The 23,688-nt window shown below is 35.0% G+C and overlaps 1 protein-coding gene across 1 annotated transcript in view; it reads left to right on the plus strand.

Moving 5' to 3' along the window:
• The window catches only part of galnt18a (UDP-N-acetyl-alpha-D-galactosamine:polypeptide N-acetylgalactosaminyltransferase 18a), a 64,921-nt gene that overhangs the window by 29,674 nt on the left and 11,559 nt on the right, over positions 1–23,688 (plus strand). Inside the window, exons 2-9 of the mRNA XM_016259287.1 lie at positions 498–690; positions 3,218–3,384; positions 5,766–5,949; positions 10,767–10,964; positions 12,999–13,113; positions 17,245–17,430; positions 18,925–19,062; positions 20,427–20,522. Coding sequence (XP_016114773.1) covers positions 498–690; positions 3,218–3,384; positions 5,766–5,949; positions 10,767–10,964; positions 12,999–13,113; positions 17,245–17,430; positions 18,925–19,062; positions 20,427–20,522 — 1,277 coding nt within the window. The remainder of the gene's footprint in view (positions 1–497; positions 691–3,217; positions 3,385–5,765; positions 5,950–10,766; positions 10,965–12,998; positions 13,114–17,244; positions 17,431–18,924; positions 19,063–20,426; positions 20,523–23,688) is intronic.

The raw sequence follows: 23,688 nt of genomic DNA on the forward strand, positions 1-23,688 counted from the left end.
TAACAATAATACTTTATAAATATTAATAATAGCGATAATTATTATTATGTTTTTACTTTTAATATTATTATTATTATTTAGTGCTGTCAAATCAATTAATCACGATTATATATATATATGAATATGTATATACATGTACATATTTCTTAAATATATTCATGTTTGTGTGTGTGTGTGATTATATATACATTTAAATGTAAATAGTACACATACATTTATTATGTAAACACAACACACTTGACAGCACTGTTTATTATTGTTGTTAAACAATAACAATATTAGAAGTAATAATAATAACAGTGATTTATTATTAGTACTAATTATTATTATTGTTATTATATTGTTTATAAATTATATTCCATTTCTACATTATTTGTTTTCACTAACTCAACATGAGTGAAAATGAGTTTGTTAAAGACGTGATGACCATGTTTACCCAGAAGCCCTTGAGCCAACACTAACACTGCTAACATTGTTCTTTTCGTCTGAACTTCCAGAGAAACCGTTGAAAGATGGGGAAGACGCAGCTGACCAGACCCTCTCAGACTCTCTTTTTGCACACTGGGGTCATGACCTCGGCCCAGAGAGCCGCAAGGTGGCTCTGAAAAAGTTCCAGTACTACGGTTACAACGGCTACCTCAGCGACAGACTCTCTCTAGACAGAGCCATCCCAGACCTCAGGCCCGACGGGTGAAACAATCACTCACTGCTCACCACCTTCTCCTCTCTCACTCTTATTAGCATATATATACACAGCCTTTGTTCTTTTACAAACATCGATTTTCCTTTATCATCATGGTCACAGTGAACAAAAGGAATCGCTTAGAAGAAGATAAGATAGGGGAATGTCTTCATATATCATCAGTCTCAATCATCAGTTGTTGTTTTTTTGTAAAAAATGTTTTAAATAGTCTCCTGCACACAATAGTGTGTCAAAAAAGCCTCAAACAATAAAATAATTTATGATTTTTTAAAATGTATTTCATATAATGCGATTGTTGAAGAAAATGTAATAATAATTCAAAAATAAATGCAAATTTACTTATACTTTTTTACAATTTAATATGACAATACAAACTGTATATTACTATATCTATCTATATCTAACCATCTGTCTATCTATCTATCTATCTAAAAAAAAAATATATATATATATATTTTATATATATTGAGCTTGTATATATATATAAAGTCATGTGAAAAAGTTAGGACACCCTCTTGAATTCCATGGTTTTCTGTATCAGGACATAATAAAACAAATCTGGTCCTTGACAGGTCTTACAATTTGGAAAATAAAACCTCAGATGAACAACAACACATATTGCACCGTGCCATTATTTATTTAACAAAAATAAAGCCAAAATGGAAAAAACATTTGTGACAAAGTTAGGACACCCTTACTGTTAACATAGGAATTAAGAGGGTAAGTAGCAGTCAGGCACTGCTAATCAAAAGCCTTTGATTAACTGATCATCAGCAAGTGTGAGCACCTCTATAAAAGCAGAAGTTTTGGCAGTTTGCTGGTCTGGAGCCTTCAGGTGTGTGTTAACACAATGCCAAGGAGTTAAGACATCAGCAATAATCTTAAAGAAGCAATTGTTGCTGCCATCAATCTGGGAAGAGTGACACGGCAATTTTAAACAATTTGAAGTCCTTCATTCTACAGTGAGGAAGATTATTCACAAGTGGAAGACATTCAAAACAGACACCAATTCTCCCAGGAGTGGACATCCCAGCAAATTCACCCCAAGATCACACCATGTAACACTCAGAGAAATGGCAGAGAACCCAAGAACTACACCGCAGACTCTACAGGCCTCAGCTAACATGTGAAATGATAAAGTTCATGACAGTACAACTAGAAAAATATGGGACAAGTATGGCATGTTTGGAAGGCTTGCCAGAAAAAAAAACTCTTCTATCTAAAAAAGCATGGCAGCACGGTTTAGGTTTGCAAAGTTGCATCTAAACAAACCATAAGACTTCTAGAACAATGTCTTTTGAACAGATGAGACCAAGGTGGCGATGTCTGGCCATAATGCACAACGCCACGTTTGGTGAAAACCTAAAAAGCATATCAGCACAAACACCTCATACCAAAAGTCACACATGCTGGTGGAGGGCTGATGATTTTGGGCTTGTTTTGTAGCCACAGGACCTGAGCACCTCACAGTCACTGAGTCGACCATGAATGTGAGGACATCCGTCCAACGGCTAAAGCTTGGCCAAGATTGGGTGATGCAACAGGACAATGATCCCAAGCACACCAGCAGAACGGCTGAAAAGAAAAGAATCAAGCTTCTGCGATAGCCCAGTCAAAGTTCAGACCTCATCCTGACTGAAATCATGTGGTGAGAGTTGTGCATAAACAAATGCCCTCAAACCTCAATAAACTGGAGCAATGTTGTAAAGAAGAGTGGGACAAAATTCGTCCAGAACGATGTGAGAGACTGATAAAGTCATACAGAAAATGATTACTTCAAGTTATTCCTTCTAAAAGTGGATCTACAGGCAATTGAATCATAGGGTGTCCTAACTTTGTCACACATGGTTTTTCCATTTTGGCTTAATTTTTGTTAATTAAATAATAACACAGTGCGATGTATTTTTCATCTGAGGTTTTATTTTCCAAATTTTAAGACCTGCCAAGGACCAGATCATTTTTTATTATATCCTGATATAGAAAACCATGGAATTCAGTAGGGTGTCCTAACTTTTTCACATTACTGTATATTTATATAATATTTTATATAAATTATAAATATTTTAATAATTTCTTTTTGCTTTCTGTACAATGATAGATCAATGGTTTAATTTTGCTAATAGCATATAACTTTTTTTTTTTTTTTGATGTCACATCCATGTGGATGCGGATTTCTATGAGACAGAGCGATAATAAATTTGGCGCAGACATAATCTTTGTTAAACTGAAATTAAACACCTCCGGTTATGTGATTGTTCATACCGCCTATGTAAAATGCTTGTGTGAAATCAAAACAGTCTTGCACTTTAATTTTTAATTAAATATTTAACTCAAAATACATAACCACCTCCTTTTCGGCTCTTCAAACTGAAATGAAATTCCAGTCACAAGTGTTTCCAATGTGATTTAATGGCAGAACTCAAGAAAATAAAAATATTTGAGATATTTAATCTTGGAAAGACTTATTTTCCAGGTGTGTGATCCTGTATTTATGGGGGGTTTTTTCATCCGCAGGTGCAGAAACATCTCGTACCCCTCCAGTCTACCACAAGTCAGCATCATCTTCATCTTTGTGAACGAGGCACTGTCGGTCATCTTGCGTTCCGTTCATTCTGTGATCCATCGAACGCCCTCCCACTTGCTGAAGGAGATTATCCTCGTGGATGACAACAGCAACAACGGTGAGGGCTTGTTTTTGCCCCAGTGCTGCTATTTTGATTTGCTGGGGGCATACAGGGACCCCTTCAGTGGGGATTGCCTCTTGTATGACAAATTACGATGAATAATGCATATGAATGTGGATTCATGTGGAAAAAATATCTGAGGTCTGTAACATGATAACACTAGGGGATTATGGGCTGCAGATGTACATGTATCCCGTATGCACAACTAAATGTTTTATGCTTTGGCATCAGAAGAGAGTCATTTCTCTCATAAACATTCTGGTCTAGAAGGAGTCGGTTTAATCAAGCAAATTATTTTTCTGAAGAGTAATTTACTACCATTTTGCATATTATCTGTCCTAAATGGTATGTGAGATGTGTGAAAAAGCATAGTGTCTGAAAGGTGCCCAGATGGTGTAATGTTTCTTGTAGATGTTTTGTAGTGTCCATCCATATATTCTGCTTTGGCTAATATTTACATTTGTGCAAATACATCATATTCTTTATATTAGTCCAAGCATTGCCTGGCAATAAAATTAAAATTAAAATAAATAAATGAAATAATGAAATAATAATTGTGCCATTAGTATATACAGTGTATCATGTACAGTACAGTATAACTGGGTTTGTTAGCTTAATCCACAGCTGCCTTTCTGTAAAATTAATTTATGTTTATTTCTAAGTTCTTTTTACATATTGTCATGTCCATAAGGAGTTTGTTCTCACCTGTCGAATTTAACATTGGAGGTTTTAATACAACATTTGAATTGAATTACAGTACTTTTTCTGTTCACATTAATTGTAGTAGTAGTAGAAAAGGATGTCAAATTAATTTTTTACAAAAATATTTTAAATATATGCATAATAAATCATTGTTGATAATATTAATATTTTACAGATTAAATATTGTAATAATTTATTAATAATGAATAATATTAAATATAACTTATATATAATATATAATTAATTGTAATCCTTAAGGTAAAAATACAAAATAAAGTGTTAAAGATTTTATTAATTATTTTGTTAATATTTATATTTTACAGATAATATTTTAATGTTATGTAATAATAAATATATAAGATACAATGTAATGTAAGAAAGGTAATAAAAAAAGAATATTAAAAATATCATTAATGCATAAAAGTTGTTAGTAATATATAATATTTTATTATATAATAATATCAAATATTTAACACACACTGTCAGTCAGTAATAAATATAGTTTGTTATTAATAACAAGGATTTTACAGATATTTAATTTAATATTATTGTAATATTTTTATATATAAAATACACTGTCAATCCAATAAAAATGATAAATTAAAAATAAATGTTTAAAAACAACAAATAATGTATAGTAATATTCTGCTTAATATTTTATTAATATATTATAATATAAAATAAGTACAATCACAATACACTTTTACTTAAACTTAAAACCAATAAATACATATTTTAAAAATTAATTAATTTAAATTAAATTAATTTTAATTAATTATTTAAATAATTTAAAATTAATTTAATAGTTTCCTTCGGTTTTATAACAAAACTGACAAAAGTAAGACAGATATTTAAATATAGTGTCATTATTTTTTACACTGTATACACTGAAATATAATAAAATATTGTGTCCCTGCTCTGGGATAAATGCATTTGTTGGTCCTTGACATCAAAATGTTTGAAAACCCCTGTGTAGACTGGGCTTAAGACTGACTGTTTTCTGCAGATGACTGTTTTCACAGATCGGCTCTGTGCAGTAAAGTACACTACTGAGGTGGGTTCATCTCAGGCCGATCAGAACCAAAAGTTTTTATTTGCTCTCAGTCACCTCTAGAGTATTTGGTTTTTCCAGAATAATGACTTCACAGCGGTTATGCTACAGTGACCTTTTACTCGGCGTGTGTGGGATATAGTAAGGGGGCAGTGCGGTTAACATGAGGTGCAGAGGTTTGGACGTTTCAGTCTCCCACAGATTGACAGTGGCCCCACGTCATACCATCTGGCTGCTATGTTGAGACAGGATGATGGCTTTCTCCCTAATAAAAACAAACAGCACAGGAGACAGATGGGAGGGGAGTAATCACCAGCAGACAGCGGTAGAGGCTCCAGATATCACAGACCGCTGGCAAATATTAGTGTCTGATGTTCTCAGCGTTTCAGTTCATGTTAGTAATTCCCTGAGAGGTCGAAGGGGGAGTCTATATAAACTAATTTTGATTAGAATGTAATAAAAGTCAGGTACACGTGTCACTAGGGTCTCCCCTCTTCATTTCTGGTGAGTACTGAAACTTTCTCACCAGGCCAACAGGGTGATTTAGCAAACAGCTGGTATCAGGTATGAATTTTATATTGCATAAAGAGACTCTTTTCAACTAATCCCTCTTTCGTTCACTTAGCTGAACTGACAGAAAACCTGCAGAGGTTTGTGGACGAGACCAACCAGCAGCGGCCCGACTTCATTAAAGTGGTTCGGCATAACAAGCAGGAGGGTTTGATTCGCTCTCGGGTCAGCGGCTGGAGGGCTGCAACTGCTCCCGTTGTGGCCCTGTTTGATGCCCATGTGGAGTTCAGCGTTGGATGGTCAGTGACACTTGAATTTTAAGTCATTTTGCTGCCAGTGCTGAACGTAAAAGTGCTAGTAGGTTTTTACTTATGTTCTGTAAAGTTTTGATTAGTGGTCGACCGATATATCGCCAAGGCCGATATATCGGCCGATATTTGGCATTTTTTAAATATCGGCCGATAAGTTTTTCTGCCTGGCCGATGTGTTCGAGGGGGGACTTTTATTTTGATGGTGCTGAGAACGGCAGCGCCAGAGCACACAGTGCTCACATTCTCCCTTTTCATTGTTTGTTGTCGTCATTTAACAGTTCTGCATAATACAGATAGAAGTCTGTTTAATAATCAGATAGAACTGTTGAAGAAATGAATTAAAAGGTATACAAAAAGTATTATAACGATTGCTTTTATATTATTAGTAACAGAAAGGCAGACATAATGCTTTCTCGTTTGCCATCAGCATTCAGCAAATACGCATATAATTTAAACAAACCTTTAAATGAATAATGAACATTTAATTTCACAAACCTTGCGGACTTAGTCGAATCCAGCTGTGAGATCTTGTGAAGTGTGCATTTGTATATTGCCTGATCGCGTGTGCTCTGCGTGACAGTCGATCTGTGCGAATTGAATCCGGACAGGAGGAGAGTTCAGCTTCACTGGAGACGCGCGATCAACTTTAAACTTGTTATTTCAAACTATGCTTATTTATGCATTTGCGCACTGTCATATTCAAGTCATTTTTACTGCGTGCTGCATGTAAAATGAGTGTTACCTTGGCTTTAGTTGAAAAAATATGATTCCCAAAGCACACAAACTTCCCAGATTACCGAGTGCCCTGTTGGTTACAGTGTTTACTTTCTTTTTGTTTATATATTTTAAAATATTTCTTTATTTGTGAAAAATACTGTAATAGAATTATAGAATCAGGAAGTTGTCATCTAAAGTATAAGTATGTCTATTTTACACATTTAATTTTATATAATTCATTTTCAAATTATTTCAAGTTTCTCAAACATTAATTAAAATAAATAACAATTATAATTAAAATAAAAAATATACTTATATATATCGGCCATCGGCCACCCTGCTCTCTAAGATATCGGCTGTCAAAAAGCCAATATTGGTCAACCACTAGTTTTGATGCCTTTAAAATATGATGCTTATAATATATTCAATTAATAAAATGTATAAACTATTTGCATCAAAATGTTATAATTTGTCTGTTATAGTGTATTTTTTAAATATTTAAAAATTACTCAAGACTACATTCTGATTTACAATTGACCATTCGCAAAGAGCTTGATTGACAGGCGATCTGACCAATCATAATGCCGAATCTACCATCTTGTCCGACAGCTACAGCCGGAAGCTAACAATAAATGACATTTTTTTTACCTATTAGATTGTGTTTTATTAACGCCTACACCTACACCTACCCCAACCATAAACAATAATGCAAAAACAGTAATTATTGTTGTACAACGTGACAAAAAACGTGCATGTCCAGGAGCCACAGCTATTTCCCAACCACAAAACAGACAGGAGAGTGGATTAACTTCAGTGGACTTAAACTTAAAAATGGTGTGTTCCGCGGTTAAAATAAAATACGTTCTGATGTTCATTTTGTGCTTTAAGTAAATATGAAAAATACGATCGGTTCACGTGCCGCTTGAACTGAGGCAATACAGCAATCATGAAAGAGCCACAAAACTGTATTTATTGTTTGAATTTCTTTAAAAATGACAAAATTTGAAAGCTGAGAGTCCTGAGACCTTGTTTCATACCAGAAGTAACCTACTCTGTGTTGTCTGTTGGTGTGTTGTCAGTTTCCTCTTTGCTCTGCGATGTATTTTTCACTGTGTGAGAACATGATGTGTAGTGTGAGAGCGGCACTGTTTGTCGGAGATAGCAACAGTAACTAAGGAGGGTGGGTCTTTGCAAAGGGTCAATTATATAGTCAGAATATTAACTATATATTCACAATTTACATTTATGTAACTATATTTTTGGATTTAATTCTATTTAATCAGACCTTTAATTATATATTCAGATTAACTGAATTATATTCAGACTATATAGCAACTATACATATATTCATGATTTGCTTTTATATATTCCGTTTTTTGTCTATATATTTAGGTTTGTATATATTTTTGGATTTAATTCTATTTAATCAGACCTTTAATTATATGTTCAGATTAACTGAATTATATTCAGACTATATAGCAACTATACATATATTCATGATTTGCTTTTATATATTCCGTTTTTTGTCTATATATTTAGGTTTGTATGTTTATTAGTGCTGTCAAATGATTAATCGCGATTAATCGCATCCAAAATAAAAGTTTTTGTTTACATAATATATGTGTGTGTACTGTGTATATTTATTATGTATACATAAATACACACACATGCATGTATATGTTTAAGAAAAATATTTTATGTTTATATATTAAATATATTTATACATAATATAAATTATATTCATATACTGTAAATATATACATGTAAATACATGTAAATATTTTCAAAATATATGCTGTATGTGTGTGTATTTATATATACATAATAAATATACACAAAACTCACACATATTATGTAAACCAAAAATTTTATTTTGGATGCGATTAATCGTTTGACAGCACTAATGTATATACAGTATATTGCAACTTTCATGTATATTTTCAGAATTATAAGTGCATATTCAAAATTTACATTTATATATTCAGACTTAAAACTTCAGATTTACTTCTATATATTCATGATTTACATTTTTATATTACAATTTGTATCTGTATATTCAGACTTATAACTGTATATTTGGATTTACATTTATATAGCCAGATTTATAACTATATATTCTGATTTACATTTATATATTCAGATTTCTAAAAATATATTCTGATTTACTTCTATATATTCTGATTTACCGCTATATATTCTGATTTACTTCTATATGTTCAGAATTCTAACTATATATTCTGATTTAGTCGCCGTGATTTTGCCAAGTAAGACATGTTCCTGGATCAACATCTTTTGTTGATCCTGGATCAACATTACTGTCCAAAAATATAGACTAAACCCAATCCCTACCCCTAAACCTAACCCTACCCATAATTTATTTCTAAAATCAGTGTGGAATGATAGTTGATTAACAAGGGTGTAGAAGCACCTAACCCTGATCAGTTATCCCTACATTCTGATTGGTTAATTGGAATGTTGTTCCAGGATCAACAAGGATGTTGATCCAGAAACATGTTGTACTTTGTGAACTCATGGTCACCATTCTGATTTACCTCTGAATATTCTAATTTACCTCTATATATTCTGATTTACCTCTATATATTCTGATTTACCTATATTCTGATTTACCTCTATATATTCTGATTTACTTCTATGTATACTGTTGGCATATATTTATTTTTATTATACTAAATGACGGTAGGTAGATTTCTAATAGAATGTGAGTTATGAACGAAAATAAAATGTTGCAATTACCCTCTATCTTCTCTATATTGTACCTTATTTATAACAGATAATGAATTTTTATGTTTATTATGAATTAGAATACTGCTATTCAAGTTGAAGCAATTGAATAGAAGACTGGAAACAAGGGCATTTGTTCTTGAAACATTCCTCCAAAAGAAAAGTAGTGTAAATAGTTTGTAAAGCCATTCTTATACAAATTGCCACATTGAATTGAAAGACAGTATTCAGTGCGGTAAAATGGTTTTATGAACAATTTACACAGAACAATTTGCATGTGTTTCATGAATAAGACCCAAGGTTCTGAAGAAATTTCATTTGTATGTCCTGTTACGGCCTATTTGATAGAACTAAACAGCATGGGAATGTGAAATATTCATAAAATTTTGCAACAACTATTTGCAGAGTTTTCTGAAAATGCCATTTTCCGTTTAGACATTCAAACAAATAGAAAATTGATCTAGCCTACAAATAAAAAACTATTACTGCAGAGAAGCTCATAGACATGCGTCATTTCATTTAAAATCTAGCTGTGCTGTCTTTTTCATGCTGAGAATGCAGATTTGGTGTAAGTAGGTCTTCTGCGTGATGTTGTTTTTGCTCATTGTTTGTATGGAGGGCTGTAACTTTTCCCTTCATTGCTCTTTTGACCCCAGTACAAATGAATTCAAATACCCTGCTTGCTTAACAAATGGCATGTTAAGCCAGTGTAACTGTTAAAATGTAGGAGACCTACAGTACATGTGGATGGAAATGTGTGTTCTTCCCTGTGGGTGTGAGGGCAGGAATGTGAGCAGAAGTGCCTGTCTGCTGCAATTGCTGTGCTAGGCACAGCTGTCAACTTACATACCTGTTAATTATTCTCTGTGCAACATGTCGAAAAACCCCTCTAAAGGGCTTGGATGGAGTGCACGTCAGCTTATTCCTGCTCTCAATTCATGCTGCGTTCTATCAGTTCATGGATGCATCTGGAAGTTTCTCTAGGGTTCGATGCAGTTTTTACAGAGTGGATAGCACAGCTTTTAGCTAGCCTGAGGCTACTTTCCGAGATCAAATGTAGCGCGAATGCTTGTCTTCACAACTTTGAGATGGTCTTTTAAAGTAGTGTTATCTCCCACAATGACATTTTAAGTTTTAGATCAATGGGTTCTGAGAAGTCATTGCCCGCCAATGTGAAAACTACAATCAGCTTTAATAATCAAGTGTGAAATCGCCTTTTGCTTGGGAGGGACTGCATTAAACATTGTACTCTGGGTTTTCAGAGCTCTCAAGATACAAATTAGATAGATCCATCCAAAAACTACTGCTCGTGAACTTAAAGCATGTTCTATTTGTATTGATCCAAGGGCTGAACCAATCCTTCACAGAATCAAAGAGGACAGAACCCGGGTCATCTCGCCGTCATTCGACAACATCAAATACGACACGTTTGAGATCGAAGAGTACCCCCTCTCTGCTCAAGGGTTCGACTGGGAACTTTGGTGCCGCTATATAAACCCTCCAAAATCCTGGTGGACGCAGAAGAATCAAACTGCACCAATCAGGTAATCACGCAAGATATGACCAGCATCAGCTCAGTGGTTTTACAAAAAACACAAAGACAAATACAGAATTCCCTTAGAGTGAACTACATACAGTATGCTAAGCAATAACCAAAAATATTTTTTGTAAAATATCTGAATGCTTTTTTCGATGACCATTATTAATTAACATGAATAGATATCTTTAATTACATGTTGGAATATTACTGTGTGGGATAACACATAGGACATATGCAGGTCTTAAACTTAAAATATACATCACAGTAACAGTTCCTGGTTCATTTCGATTAAGGCATAACCGTACACTGACTCATGGTTCAGTGAGGGAGTCAGTTGTGAATGGCTCTGAGTGAGTCTGATTCAAATCGCTAGCTCAGTTCAAGACTGACTTAAAAAAACAGATTCTTGAGAATCATTTGACAGTGAATTGGACATTTTGGTTTGCAGTGTGTTCGTTGACATGAGCAGGAAAACCGGCGCGTAATCTAAACTGACTTAGGCATTTACTAACACAACATTGTGTAAAGATAGCTGATGAAGCTGCATTCATAAACAAGTTTGAGACTGATTCATGAATCTTTTTGATTTACTCACTTAAAAAGAACTGTTTCTTAAGAATCATTTGGCAGCAAATCAGACATTCCAACCTGTGATGTGTTCGATGTTGAGTGCAGGAAACACAGACGCACAATTTAAACTAACTAAAAGTTAGTAAGGAACTAACGCCACATTGCAAGATAATATCTGATGAAACCGCATTCACAAGCAAGTTCAAGGCTGATTTATGAATCTTTTTGATTGACTCACTGAAAAAGAATCATTTCTTAATAATCATTTGATGGTTTGCAGTTTGTTCATTGTCATGTGCTGGAAAAACCAGCATGCAGTCCAAACTGACTTAGCAAGTAACTAACACCACATTGTGTAAAGATAGCTGATGAAGCTGCATTCACAAGCAAGTTTGAGACTGATTCATGAATATTTTTGATTGACTCACTTAAAAAGAACTATTTCTTAAGAATCATTTGGCAGCAAATCAGACATTCCAGCTTGTGATGTGTTCATTTCAAGTGCAGGAAACACTGGCACACTTAGGAAGTAACCTCCACTTCACGAAAAGATATCTTTACTGCATTCACTAACGAGTTTATGATTGATACATTAAAATTTTTGATTGACTCCTTTAAATAGAAGCAGTTCTTGAGAATCTTTTGATGTCTGCGCCGATAGCCTTGTAAAAGCAAAACATGCCAAAAAAAATATATATATATATAAAAAAATGAATAATTTGATCGTGAATCGGACATTTCACATGCAAGAATCACTGGTGTGCAGTGTAAACTTATAAAGTAACTAATTGCCACATCGCGACATGATTTCTGGTGAAACCACAAAATAAGAAAGAATATATTCTTGACATACTGAGACACACTGGATTAAATAATATGACAAAATATTAACAGATAAATGTGAAATGTTAATGTAGGGAAAACATAGAACATGTATATTAATAAAACACAAAAATATAATATAGAAAGAATACAACTTAAAGAAGAAATATATAAAACAGGAACAGAATTAACTATTAAGGAATTAATAAAATTGAAGAGAAATAAAAATAAGTGATTTTTTTACATTTACAAAATACACAGTTAACTAATAGATTTACTGTAAAAAAAAAAAAACTGGCAGCAAATCAGACATTCCAGCTTGTGATGTTGCTTGTCCAGCTTGTGATGCTGGAATGTCTGATTTGCTGCCAGTAAGCCATGGGGTGACACACTGTTGTATTGTAAGTGCTGTAGATTATTCTTGCAAATGTGTACTTTTAGTTGCATTTGCGACTATTTCAGTCGTAGTTTTGAGCCCTGACAGATACAAATCAGTCTCCTTGGCTTCTTAATAACTTGTGTCCTTTGTGTTAAATGACTCAAGAAACTGTCTCAGCCTGTATACAATATTATTAATGTAGTAAAATACATTCTTGTAAGTCATTTAACCTCATTGTTGCCACGTGTATCTCCTCTCTCTCAACAGGAGCCCCGCTCTGATCGGCTGCTTTGTAGTGGATCGGGAGTATTTTGAGGAGATTGGTCTGCTTGATGAAGGGATGGAAGTTTATGGAGGCGAAAATGTGGAGCTGGGGATCAGGGTAAGAGATATTCATACTGCAGACGAGAGTTTTGAAAGTGCAGCAGGATACAGGATGTCTGGAGTTTAAACAGACGAGCAGACGCGCGTCAATGAATAATGCCGTTTCATTTCAAAAGATGCTTTATGCAGGTTGTTCTTTGAGGACAGACGGATATGTGGAGGTTTGCAGCCTCTGGTTGCAGATAGATCCTGTGTGTGTGTGTGTGTGTGTCATCGCACACAATTAAAGTAGAACTCTCTGCACCTCGCTAATGATAACCTGCCAAACATGCTTCTCGCTCCAAACTGGCAGGGTCCTAACCTCTCACTATTACACATGTACAGAGCCCCATCAAGACCTCTGCCGACTCCCATCAGACCCAGCAGCCCTGTAATTAGCCTCCGCAGCCAGAATTCAAGCCCAGGCTGTGAATGGAGCTCGCCACAGCAGATACACGGTCACTTGCTCTCACTGTGATTTGGCCTAGCAAAGTTGCAGTCACTCCACACAGGGTGCATGTTGACAATTAATAATAATAATAATAATAATAATAATGCTGGGTGGAAAACATATTTCATGATAAATTATATGAATAAATATATTAATATTAATAATTGTTATTATTTTTATTATTATTATAGCATTATAATATTAGTGATTAAAAATAATGATATTTTCAGAAAACATGGAATGAAATTAATATTTTCCCCAGTGTTAATTTTGTTATTATTATTCGATTTTTTTTTGTTTTAAGAATAGAACAAGAATCGTTTGTATACATTTCAATTAGAGATTATTTATAACATTTTGTGAGGTTTAAATTATTAAAACAATAAAGAAGTAAATTTAGTACATTTTATTGCTTAGATGTTTCGATTTCGAACAAAAACACAGATAAAATGATTTTTTCATTGTAGATCACTCAGTGGTGTTTTTTGGAAAGCGACCAAGTCTTAAATGTCTCCCAGACAATATAAAGCTGGTTTGATTCTCATTTCATGCTTGCAAAATGTGCTTCTGTGTGACAGATTACGGTCTGAATATCTCTGTCTGCAGCAGGTATTGTATGCAAATGCAAGAAATTATTTTTTAGTGCTTCGGGAGAACAGACGGCTCAGTCATGGATCATTGGGATTGTTGTCAATGATTATGCATATGAATCATTCTCCTGGCAAATAGGAACAACACACATCTGTCCACTTCCTGTTGAATCCCGCCCAACGTGTCAGCGTTAAAAGCCTGCCAAACAAGCAGATCAGAATGAATATGACCCCCCCCCCCTTCCCATTCAAACAAGTAATCAGATAGAAAATACACCACCAGGTTCTCGTGAAACCATTTTTTAGTCTAATGCGAACTGGATGCTTTTAAATATACAGTTCAGTTGCACTGAAACGACCCTGACATATGCCTCAACCAGATGTTGCACTTCATATTTCACCAAACCAGGCCTGAACGAAAGTGTTTGGGTGTGAATGTCTGGATGAAGTTCAGCACGCTGGAATGTGGTCTATATAATCCCCTGTGAAGATTTACTAAAGAGATACTCTCGCTTTAAAAGCTCTGCAGGAGTGCAGTGGGTTGGAAAATCCAAGAAAATAAATTTTTGAGCATTTTGAGCAGCATAATGTGCTAATTGAGGGTAAATCACTGAATGAACATGTATTACATGAAAACACTGTAGGAAAACCTCAGCGTTTTGTGATTTTTCTCCCATCTTTACTGACACACCAGGCGGTGACTGCTGTTAAAGGGGTCATATGATGTGATTTCATGTTTTCCTTTCTCTTTGGAGTGTTACAAGCTGTTCGTGCATATATAAGATCCATAAAATCGCAAAGATTAAAGTCTCAAACCCAGAGAGATATTCTTTCTAAAAGTTAAGACTAAACCACCCCTTCCTAAAACACCTCATTTAAACACGCCCCACATGTCACTGTGTGGGAAGATTTGCATAACACCGCCCAAATGTGACCGCAAAGATAGTGTGTTTCCAATTATGTTAAGGGGCGTAACATTTCCGTCACACACTTGAGGTATTCGGCCAATCACAATGCACTGGATAGCTGGCCACAGAGCACACCTCGCTTTTCAGACCAATGAGCTTTGTAAAAATCGACGCATTTCAGAAAGGCAGGGCAGAGAGGAGCAAAAATAATGTACGGTATGTGAAAAATAATGTGTTTTTTTTACCTTAAACCACACAAATACATTGCATTACACCAAATACACAAAATAATGTTCTTTTTAGCAACGTCATATGACCCCTTTAACCAGCAAGGTGGAAAATGATCAGCAAAAAATAATTTCATGTCACTTTTTATATCATCTGGACTTAAGTAAAACATATTCAAAGGAATTTTTGAAATATTTGATATATTTTGGATCTTATGAGTTGTATCTCCCAGGATACGTTGCCCTGTTAGGGTATAAAAACAGCCATCAATAATTCTATGATTTATTTGATGCAAACAAATATGTAATATTCAAAATATGCTGCATTTATGACATGTCTAAGTGTCCTAAAATTGAGACACAGACATTTCTTGTATTTTTATATTTCTGAACTGTCCCATCTTCAGTCTCAGGGATGGGCAATTCCACCCCTTAAGGTCCACCGTCCTGCACAGTTTAGCTCCATCACTAAACAATCATATAATGTTTATATATTTTTTTTATGTAATCCTGAAGACTTTTGTTAGATTTTTCAGATATGTTTGATCAGGGTTGGAGCTAAGTGCTGCAGGATGGTGGCCCTCCAGGAGCAGGGTTGGACAACCCTGTTCTACCATAAAATGAGCTGTGTGAAACCCTGCAAGAAAAAAACATCTAGTTAAAAATGCAAAGATTTAGTCAACTAAATGTAATATTATCAGTTTTACATGTAAATATGAACATTTACACAATTTTTTAACTCAAAATAATCAGAAAGGGGACTGTGTACAGGGGGCCCAGAGACCAGGAATGCCTATAAGGCTCTTCTCTAAGGGCCCCTGGCCCCGGAATGCGATTTCTACTGAGGGGTATCCGCTCCCCTTGATGCGATTTATAATCCCCCCCCCCTCTGAGAGATTTATTATTAAGGGGCTCCCCCTTGTATTTTATGTGATTTCTGTGATTACTGTGTATGTTCTGTGTATTTTCTACACCCCCGATAACCACCAAGGGGGAACGCTAAACCCCCTCAAAACACCCCACCCCACCCCTCACACACACACCACCCCAAAATTCACAATAATGATGAAATAACCAGAACTGGGGGCACAGTTTACCTTGTGACACCATTCATTGTCAATATTGAGGATAATCCTTTTTTTATACCCTAATCAGGCAACGTATCTCAGGGGATACGCATATTTCAAAATGCGCTAAAAAACAACACGAACAACATATCAACATCTCAAGACAATGTTGTATTGCATTTCTTTGCTGAGAAACGTAAGATTAATATATTTCATTAATATTAATATATTTTATACATTTTCAGAATGTCCAGCCACATGGGCTTTAGATCAAACTGACAAAACAAGCACAGAAAATTTGAACCAAGTCATGTGACCCCCATATTCCAAACAACCTCCACTGTGATAAAGATAACAGTATTGGATGAAAAATTCTTCTCTTACAAGAGACTAAAGAATATGTATCCCGTGGTGCATGTTGCCTGTTTTAGAGTTAAATTGCTCAATGTCAGCCACGTTTTAGGCAAATATGTAACAAATTATATGGCCTGTTAGAGCTTTCAAATAAATTCTCCTTACCATGCGGTAAAAAGTCCCTATATTGTTTTGTTAACGAAGAGCCGATTTAGGAGTTTATTTTGAACAAAGAGCTCCACTGTGAGGAAATTAGTAACCTTCAGACAGTTGATAATTATAGAAAATGAGCCTCCTTGATTTGAAGTGTATTGTTTAGCTTATTTGTTCAACAAAGCCTTTTATTTTAATAAAGTACAGTACTTTTAGTTCCTCGTGGAGATTTGATTTATGTGTTGTGGTTTATTCTGTTATATGACTCACATACTCCCTAATGACTCACAAGAACTGTTTTTGTGGACTGCCTAATGGATGTTAAAGGGCATTTTCGAGAGCTAATTTTTCTTCATCCTTGTCCAAATTTAAAACACGAGACATTCATGTGTGTAATCAGGCATGGCTGTGCGGAGGAAGCGTGGAGGTCATGCCCTGTTCCAGAATAGCTCATATTGAGCGTGCCCACAAGCCCTACACAGAGGACCTGGCAACTCACGTCCGCAGGAACGCCTTGAGAGTGGCCGAGGTGTGGATGGATGAGCTCAAGAGCCACGTTTATATGGCCTGGAACGTTCCACAACAGGTACTACACCTCTCACTCGCACTTTATATGAGTAGTTGAAGCTCTAAATTCTGATTGGATTGAAATCTGGGCTTCAGAATTTTACTTATACCAGGAAATAAATAGTAGTTAATGATAGTTTTTAGAATTGTGATATTAAAGGAAAATGTATTAAAATGAACTACATTTGACATAAAATCAACAAGAAATATTTACAAATGTCTACATTTCTAAATCAACAAATAAACAAATTTGTAACACTGACTGTGAACTCCTTCACAAAAATGATCATATTTACTTTCAAGATGATATTTTTATTCAAATTATTTTATTCATTAATTTTTTTCACTGAATTTTAAGATAAATTGTCATTTAAAAATGATAAAATGCTGTTCAAAAGTTTGGGGTCTTATGTTTGTAAAGTAATGTAAAGTACCTTATGTTTACTAATGCTACATTTATTTGAAAATATACAATAAAAAACAGTAATATTGTAAAATATTATTATAATTTAAAACAACTGTTTTCTATTTTAATATATTTTCAAATGTAGTTAGTTCCTGTGATGCAAAGCTGAATTTTCAGCATCATTACTCCAGTCTTCAGTGTCACACGATGATCCAAATCATTCTAATATGCTGATTTGCTGCTCAAGAAACATTTATTATTATCAGAGTTGAAAACAGTTGTGCGGCTTAATATTTTTGTGGAAAGATTCTTGGATAGATCAAAAGAACAGCATTTATATAAATGTATTTTCTGAATCCCTGCTGAATAAAAGTATCAGTTTCTTTCAAATAGAAAAGTTTGACTGTTTTACTGACCCCAAACTTTTAAATAGTATTGTATAAATTAAATTTAAAAAATGCTAAATAGAGGCATTTCCACTTGAGGTCTCAGATATGTATTTGTATATCAATATGCTAAATAGTATAAGTAGCCTACAGTTAAATTTAACTATCCTTTGCACATTACAGATTTTATCATATTTCGGCTGTCACTGTTTTATGAAATGAAAGAGCCACTGAAAGTCAGTCTCTGCTGTGTTTTTAACCATGGTTAAAGGCGTGGTGTTGTACCTAACACCATACTTTAACCCTGGCAGATTTTCTGTAATACACAGCCTTGAGTGGCATTCAGTTCTATATTAGTACATGAATGTGATGGAAGTTAAAGGATACATGCCGCTTCATCCTTTTAAGTTAAGATGTAATGGGCTGAAATGCAATGACCATGACTTATTAAAGCTAGTCATTAGGGCTTTTTAATGAGCTCTCACTTTAGTGCCGTACATATTCTTCCCATGACGTCTTGAAATGCCGCAGCATATAGCATCACTTCACTTGAAGTTACTGTAAGTGCCTGAAGGACAGAGTTAAATGTGCATTGACACAATAAGAGCTGTTCTTCGCTCGCAGCCCTGAGCATCATGTTCTAGCTGTTAGATTCTGCACTCTGTAAATGAGTTCTTGTGTGATCACGACTGCATGTGCTTGTGGGTGTTTGTGTGTGCAGGACTCAGGGATCGATATTGGTGATATCAGAGAAAGAAAAGCTCTCCGAGAGAGACTCCGCTGCAAACCCTTCAGCTGGTTCCTGAAGAATATTTATTCTGAGATGAGAACCTACACAGAGACCATCGCTTATGGTGTAGTGAGTATCCACTTATCGGTTAATAACAGTCATCGCTAAACGCCCATCTGCAGAACTGATGCCATTGTAAAAAAAAAACCTAATGAATAGATAGATAGTGCCAGGTTTTACTAGGCACTAGGCTTTTGTTTACACATGTAAAAAATGTGTGTGTGTGTGTATGTGTATATATACAGTATATACTGTATACATATTAGGATACATATATTAGTCCTTGTTAGTCTTAAAAGTCGTTATGGCCATATTAAATTGATCAAAAGTCACATATTCATTAAAGAGTCCTTAAAAGAATGCATCACAGTTTCCACAAAAATATTAAGTAGGACAATTGTTTTTAACATTGATATAATTTTTCATGAGCACAAAATTGGCATATTAGAATGATTTCTCATGTTACAATGACGTCTAGATTAATAATAAAGAAATTATATATTAAAATATATTAAATTAGAAAACAAGTATTTTAGATTTTAATAATATTTCAAAACATTACTTTTAATTTATTTTTTATATTTTTCACTATATTTCTGATTATATAAATGCAGCCTAGGTTAGCTTATGAGACTTATCTCAAAAACAAAAAATCTTACCCACATTTTGAATGGCAGTGTATACTTTTAGATTTTAGTTGACAATGTGTTTCTTTAAAAAAGAGACTTATAGATTATGCATCAGCTATGTTACCCTTATATGTTTCCCCTTTTTAAAGTAATGAGCTATTTCCTAATCAAAAAACTTTCTCATCATCGTGCTTTCAGGAAGTGAACTGTTTAAAGACAAGTGTCATACATTTATTATCATTTTATCTTATTTTGTTTCGCTTATCAGGTCTTAAAATGTCAACAGTGTTACCATGATTTTCTGTATTAATCAAATGTGCAAATCCATAAAGTAGATATTTATCCATTCTGAAGGCATAATAATATAACAACATAGCTTGACATAGCTCAATGCAGTTTATTAGCACTAAAAGACATTGCTTATCTGATAAATGACATTGTTTCTCATAATATTGAGTTATAGAAACAGTTTGTACTAAGTATTATTTTTCTTACTCAAGGCCTGCTGTTTCTTCATTTATCACAATGCAAGGCCAGCAGAGCGCTTTTCCTAATTGGCATTCTTTTGTGGAATAGCAAAATTAACAGCTCCATTGTGAAGACAAAGGAAAGCTGAGCTCCAGGGCATTTTCACACACATCGGCCATTAGCAGACTGAGAAAGAAAGATGTTTTTTTGCAATCTTAATCCATCTTCTCCTCTCTGGTTTTGCAGTGAGGAATGGGTCTGATCTACTTGCTCATATATTGCATCTTTGTTTGTGTGTGTGTGTGTGTGTGTGTGTGTGTGTGTCTGTGTCTGTAGCTGAGGAACAGCCTAAGGCCGGATCTGTGTGTGGATCAAGGTCCCGACTCCGACAACATTCCCATCCTGTACATCTGCCATGGCCTGACGCCTCAGGTTAGTGTCCAGTCCACTGCACCTTCTGGCATTCATCCTTTTTCAGTCCTCAGAAAGCGTGTAATTCATATATATATATATATATATATATATATATATATATATATATATATATATATATGCTCATGCTCATGTCTGACTCCATCATGTCTCCTGCTCTCTCTTTCTATGTTTCTCACTATATCTGTACAGTATGTGACATTAAACGCTCTAATATCAAGAATAGAAAATAACGGGTCGTAACGGGATCAGAAAAAAAGTTTATTTGCACCGGTTTGAGCACATGGCTAAATGTTTTAGAACAAGGGTCTTCAACCGGGGGTCTGCAGCGGCAATGCAGGGGGTCCTCCAATTAATGTTTGATCACAAATAATTTTTTGTTACAAAAATTAAAACAGGTAAAAACATCAGAATTGTCCATTTTAAATAGAAGCACCACAAAATGAAAGCAAGAGCACTCCCAGTTGATACTATAATAGCCTATATGACCCGTGCTGGCAAAATGAGTCAGAATGCACAATAATTCTGAGCTACAGGCAAAAGAAGTGAAATATGTCAAATCAAATTTGAGGTTTTCACAAAAACGAGTTCAAACCAGTGAAATGTGATTTTCAAACCCATGCTGATGAAAACAAAACAAACGTGCTGACTAACTGTCAGGGATCTGGAAGGAGGACCCAATCGCAGAGTGAGTGACAAGGGTTTATTACAAAACAGAGAGGTACAAGAGGGTGGTAAGATTTGCAGGTGATTCAACGGCAGGAACACAATTAACAGAGAGAGACAGCTAGGGAGCACCACTGGGACAACCTTGGACATCAACTGGCAGAATAGCAGCAGAGAAAGCGGCAAGACCAGGCAGATGGAGAAGACCGAGCAAGGCACCATAGAGCTGAGCTCAGATACTTGAGCGCAGACTCTGAAGCGGACCAAGTACCAGGCAGGGAGAAAAGTGGCAGGAACTCACTGGAACAGGTCAGGACAGGAACTCTAACAACGCAGAGACAAGACAGGACAAGGCTCCACAGGAACACAAATTACTCCAATGCAGGCAGGGGGATAAATAAAACAAAAAAAACTGATAAAAAGTAAAGTAACAAAATAAATAAGAAATAATTACCAAATTAACTAACTTAAATAATATTAAAAAAAAGAATTAAAAAAAAGATCAGGACTAGAAGAACTGAATAAATACTAAAATAAAGGCAAAAACAGGCAAAATGCAAAAAAGAGCAAGACAAGAACATGGAACTACAAAGGACTAGAGAAAACTAGGGCACAAGATCAGCCAGGAAGGAAGACGGGAACATACTCGGCCACAGCCACAGACAGAGATAGAGACAGAAGGGGTGAGAATGACCACGAACCGACAAAGACAAGAGGGCAAGGGGAACTATAAATAGCAGCCCTCTACGAATACCATGGCAATTGAATCGCCATTGGCTAGTAAATTTTTTAGTTTACTCGCCAGACTGATATATATATATATATATATATATGTATGTATGTTTGTTTGTAAAATGGCACAGTTTTATAAATATCTGAAAGTACACTCTTAACATCAGTCAGTCAAGCATTATAATATGATAATCAATATTATTTAATAATAGAACTTTAGTAATTATAATTAAAACTTGATAACCATGTATGAATATTTATTACTCATTAGTCATTTTAACTGAACTTTGGACTGGTGGTGGTACTTTTTTGGTCATTCGGTGTTTCTGTAAAAAAAGAAAAAATTGGGGGAAAACTAACAAAAAAAGATAATAATGATACGAATTCTACTAATAAGAACAATATAAAACGCACCAAAGATTAATGAGCTACTGGATTCATGAATATTAATCAGGTTGTGTGCGTTCGCTCAAACTGATTTGCTGAAATCAAAACAGGGACGATAATAGGTGAGCGCCAGCCAATGAGATTGCCGTTTGCGCATTAGTTCCGCCCACTACCGTAGAAAGCGGTAGTTCTTAAAAGCTGAAGAATTCCAAAGGAACTCCGTTATTCTGACAGCAAAATACAACAAAGAATATAGTTTACATGTAGAGTACATAGGTAGCGCGTCAATTCTCTCTCTCCCTCTCTCGCTGCGTGTGTGTGAAACAAAGCGACGGCGAGTCGTGCTCCTTCACACTAGAGTTTACGGTACGTTGCACATCCATTCAGATGAACTGAAAAACAGCGCAGATCGCTTGGCAGAGAGTGAAACTCTGATGCGCTCAGTCAGAGAGTGTTCGGCGAGTGAAAATATATCTGAGCTAAACTTATACTTAGCCTCCAACTCACACACTGGCGAGTAAAATCTGAGAATTTATTAACAATTGGCTAATATTAGACATCATTTAGTCCCCAGAGTGAAGATTTAGTCGCATATGCGAGTGATTTACTTGCAATGTAGAGGGTTGAATTGGGAAGAAGGCACATGAGGAACAGGTGAGAGCAGTTAGACTAACAAGGACTCAGCGAGGGCTAACAAGAGGGTGTGGTAAAGAGGAAACAAGGAGGAGGGGCTAGAGAAGCACATGGCTGACAAAACAACGAAGCCATGAGCTGACACATAAGACAAGCATAGACACGTGAAACAAAGACAAAACAAACAGGGTCTCAGGGCAGAACCCTGACACTAACATTTGCACTAACAGACGCACCTCCCAAGAGCACGCGATCTCCGATAAAGTACATTATTGCAAAATATGTCCTAGCGAGATTCACACAAACATAATTTGTTATGTCTTACATGAACGTTTAGTTAATGGTTGGGGAAAAATCTGATGTGTAACATTATATTAGATCCATGCATTAGGCTACAGTAGGTCTTAACATTGTCTCAATGTTAATCAAACATTAAAAGAAAAGACGAAATCACTCGCTGTTCTTGATTAAACTACTGTTTATTTGCATCTTTGTTCTTACTTTTAATAGCAAAGATAAAGTAAAAAATAGCTATATTGTGATTAATAATATAGTAATTATTATTAAGAAAAGAATTGGAGAAAAATATGCAATGTTGCTTGGTGATTTTGCTTTGGAATCTTCAAAAGAATTCAACTAATTTTTTCTCAAAATCAACTCTCTGCTGACTCTATGCTGACTCCTTCAAACGGCATTTTTGAAAATGTGCTCATTCCAACTCATTTTGCCAGCACGGGTCACATAATTG

Source organism: Sinocyclocheilus grahami, unplaced genomic scaffold (genome assembly GCF_001515645.1).
Source record: "Sinocyclocheilus grahami isolate Dianchi unplaced genomic scaffold, SAMN03320097.WGS_v1.1 scaffold30.1, whole genome shotgun sequence".
Lineage (NCBI taxonomy): Eukaryota > Metazoa > Chordata > Actinopteri > Cypriniformes > Cyprinidae > Sinocyclocheilus > Sinocyclocheilus grahami.